This window comes from Poecilia latipinna, unplaced genomic scaffold (assembly GCF_001443285.1).
Source record: "Poecilia latipinna isolate Pla-1442-1.1 unplaced genomic scaffold, P_latipinna-1.0 Scaffold2300, whole genome shotgun sequence".
In the NCBI taxonomy this organism is placed as follows: domain Eukaryota; kingdom Metazoa; phylum Chordata; class Actinopteri; order Cyprinodontiformes; family Poeciliidae; genus Poecilia; species Poecilia latipinna.
The window spans coordinates 125474-127673 of NW_015114916.1; the positions used below are offsets into that span (position 1 = coordinate 125474).

At 39.0% G+C, this 2200-nt stretch overlaps 1 protein-coding gene across 1 annotated transcript in view; it reads left to right on the forward strand.

Annotated features, from left to right (window-relative positions):
* The window catches only part of LOC106937241 (protein SZT2-like), a 51492-nt gene that overhangs the window by 30938 nt on the left and 18354 nt on the right, over window positions 1-2200 (forward strand). The window contains exon 2 of the mRNA XM_015018647.1: window positions 621-746. Within this exon, the coding sequence (XP_014874133.1) occupies window positions 621-746 (126 nt within the window). The remainder of the gene's footprint in view (window positions 1-620; window positions 747-2200) is intronic.

Genomic DNA, 2200 nt, shown 5'->3' on the forward strand with positions numbered 1-2200 from the left:
ATAAAATATTTGAAAATACAATTTAAACAATGTGATCATTATCTGTTAGAAAGCGGGCTTTGCAAACTCTGGCATTGTTAGTTTCCGCACCTCCTGTTTTTAGCTGTAGATTATTGATCCACTTTTCTTGTTTTTGTTCTGTAAATTTTTTCATAATTAACTCCCTTGTGACCAACTACCTTTGGAAAACAAAAATAACATTTACCTTTCTGTCTATTAAAACAGTTGAACAACTGTACACAACACAGTCATCAGGCATTTTGATGTTGGATTAACAGAAACAAATTGGCTGCATTTACTTCCCGACCCCCATCTGCATTGCGTGACGTTGGTACTACGTCATTTGCAACCTAGCAACGTGAAGAATTAACAAATTGTTGTTACTATAGATGGACTGCTGCTGTGTGATTGGTGGAGGAGTTCTGACACACATCGTCAGTGAAAAGTAACATTTTTGTTCTTACAAATCTAGCCTGTAACTTGGACATTGACGGAAACTGAAAAGATTGAGAACATAGATTGTGCCAGAGAGCCATTTAAGTTTTTGTTGGTGTTAGTAAAAGCCCTTCTTTTATTGACTTGCAATACAACATTATGTACTTTGTGCTTCCCATTATGAGGTGGAAGAGGCAGACCAGATCTTCCTGCTCATGAAGGAGGACTATCGGATATCCAGGAATGTGCGTCTAGCATGGTTTCTCAGGAATTTGAATCAGATCATCTGGCCAGCCTCTACATCTGAATTGGTAAGTTAGTTCAACTTCACAAATAGGTCATGTTTTGTGCCCGAGTTTCTTCCTAATCTATTTTCACATGTTTTCTGTGCCTGTGTGATAAAATTGCATGCAGGATGGGTGCAATCTGCTGGGCCAATCACACAGTAAAAAAATTGTGGGGTATAAATGACTCTGTCATAAGGAAATACTTTATCTTTTAACATATCAGAACCAAATTATCAACCACAGGACTTTGAAACAATTTTTTAAATAATTTTTTATTTCAAAGAAAGAACCAGACTGGCCAAGCTGGTCATGTTACATATCACTATCAAACCTTTTGAATTTAATTACTTTCTTGTGGCTATATTGCGTCTAAAAAATTATTCTACAGAGCATGTAAGGGGACATGGAGAAAAAAAAAGCAATCCCAACTTATTTTCTCACAATCCCGAGAAACTTTCTCGAGATCCCAAATTATTTTCTCGAGAAACTTTTTTGATGAAAGATACTGAAGGTAGTGGAAAAAATAGGTGGACCGCCCCTCAGCCATTTCCTGAATCGGAAAACTTCAGACACAAAATTCAGCTTCATGTCTCTTAGCATAATATCCTAATCTGGGACATCTCTAGACCATAGGTGTCAAACTCCAGTCCTCAACAGCCGCTGTCCTGCAGATTTTAGATGTGCCACAGGTACAAAACACTGGAATGAAATGGTTTAATTATCTCCTGCTTGTGTAGATAAATTCTCCAGAGCCTTGCTAGAAACCTAATTATCCTATTCAGATGTGGTAAGCAGAGGCACATCTAAAAGTTGCAGGACAGTGGCCCTTGAGGACTAGAGTTTGACACCCCTGCTCTAGACCGTAGCAAGCATATCGTCCTCTATGTGTCTTGTTTAGACTTCACCACCACTACCGTCTTTGCTGTATAAACAGCCTTTTCACTCAAAAAAGGAACATGCGATTTTTCATAAAGTTTCTAGGGATCTCGAGAAAATAAGTCGGGATCTTGAGAAAGAAATTCGGGATAGCTTTTTATTTATTTTTTTCTCCATGTCCTCTTACCTACTCTGTAGTAGTATGACTGTATTCTTGTATTTGAAAATAAAAATCTCTTAGCTTGGCCATGAAACTCTGTCATAGTTGCTTTAGTGACGTCTGCACCCATTTTTTTTTCACTATCAAACTTCTCCATCTCTCCCCTATGACAGTGGATGTATTTAACATGTACCCTCTGCTCCGTTTGTATTTTATCTCAACTCATTTTTACAATGCCGCTGTGTAGCTACTTCTACCGGCTTGAACAGGCAGCCAGTTGATTCATTTGAACACTGCTGCCACCTAGTGACCGGAGGCTGTTTATCAGTTAAGCGTGAATACAGACAATTATATAGTACTGCTTCTCGCGCTCCCCGACACTTCGCCATGCGGGGTGGGGTGCGCCTCACTATTTGAGAAGTACCTCTGTAGGGGAATGGAT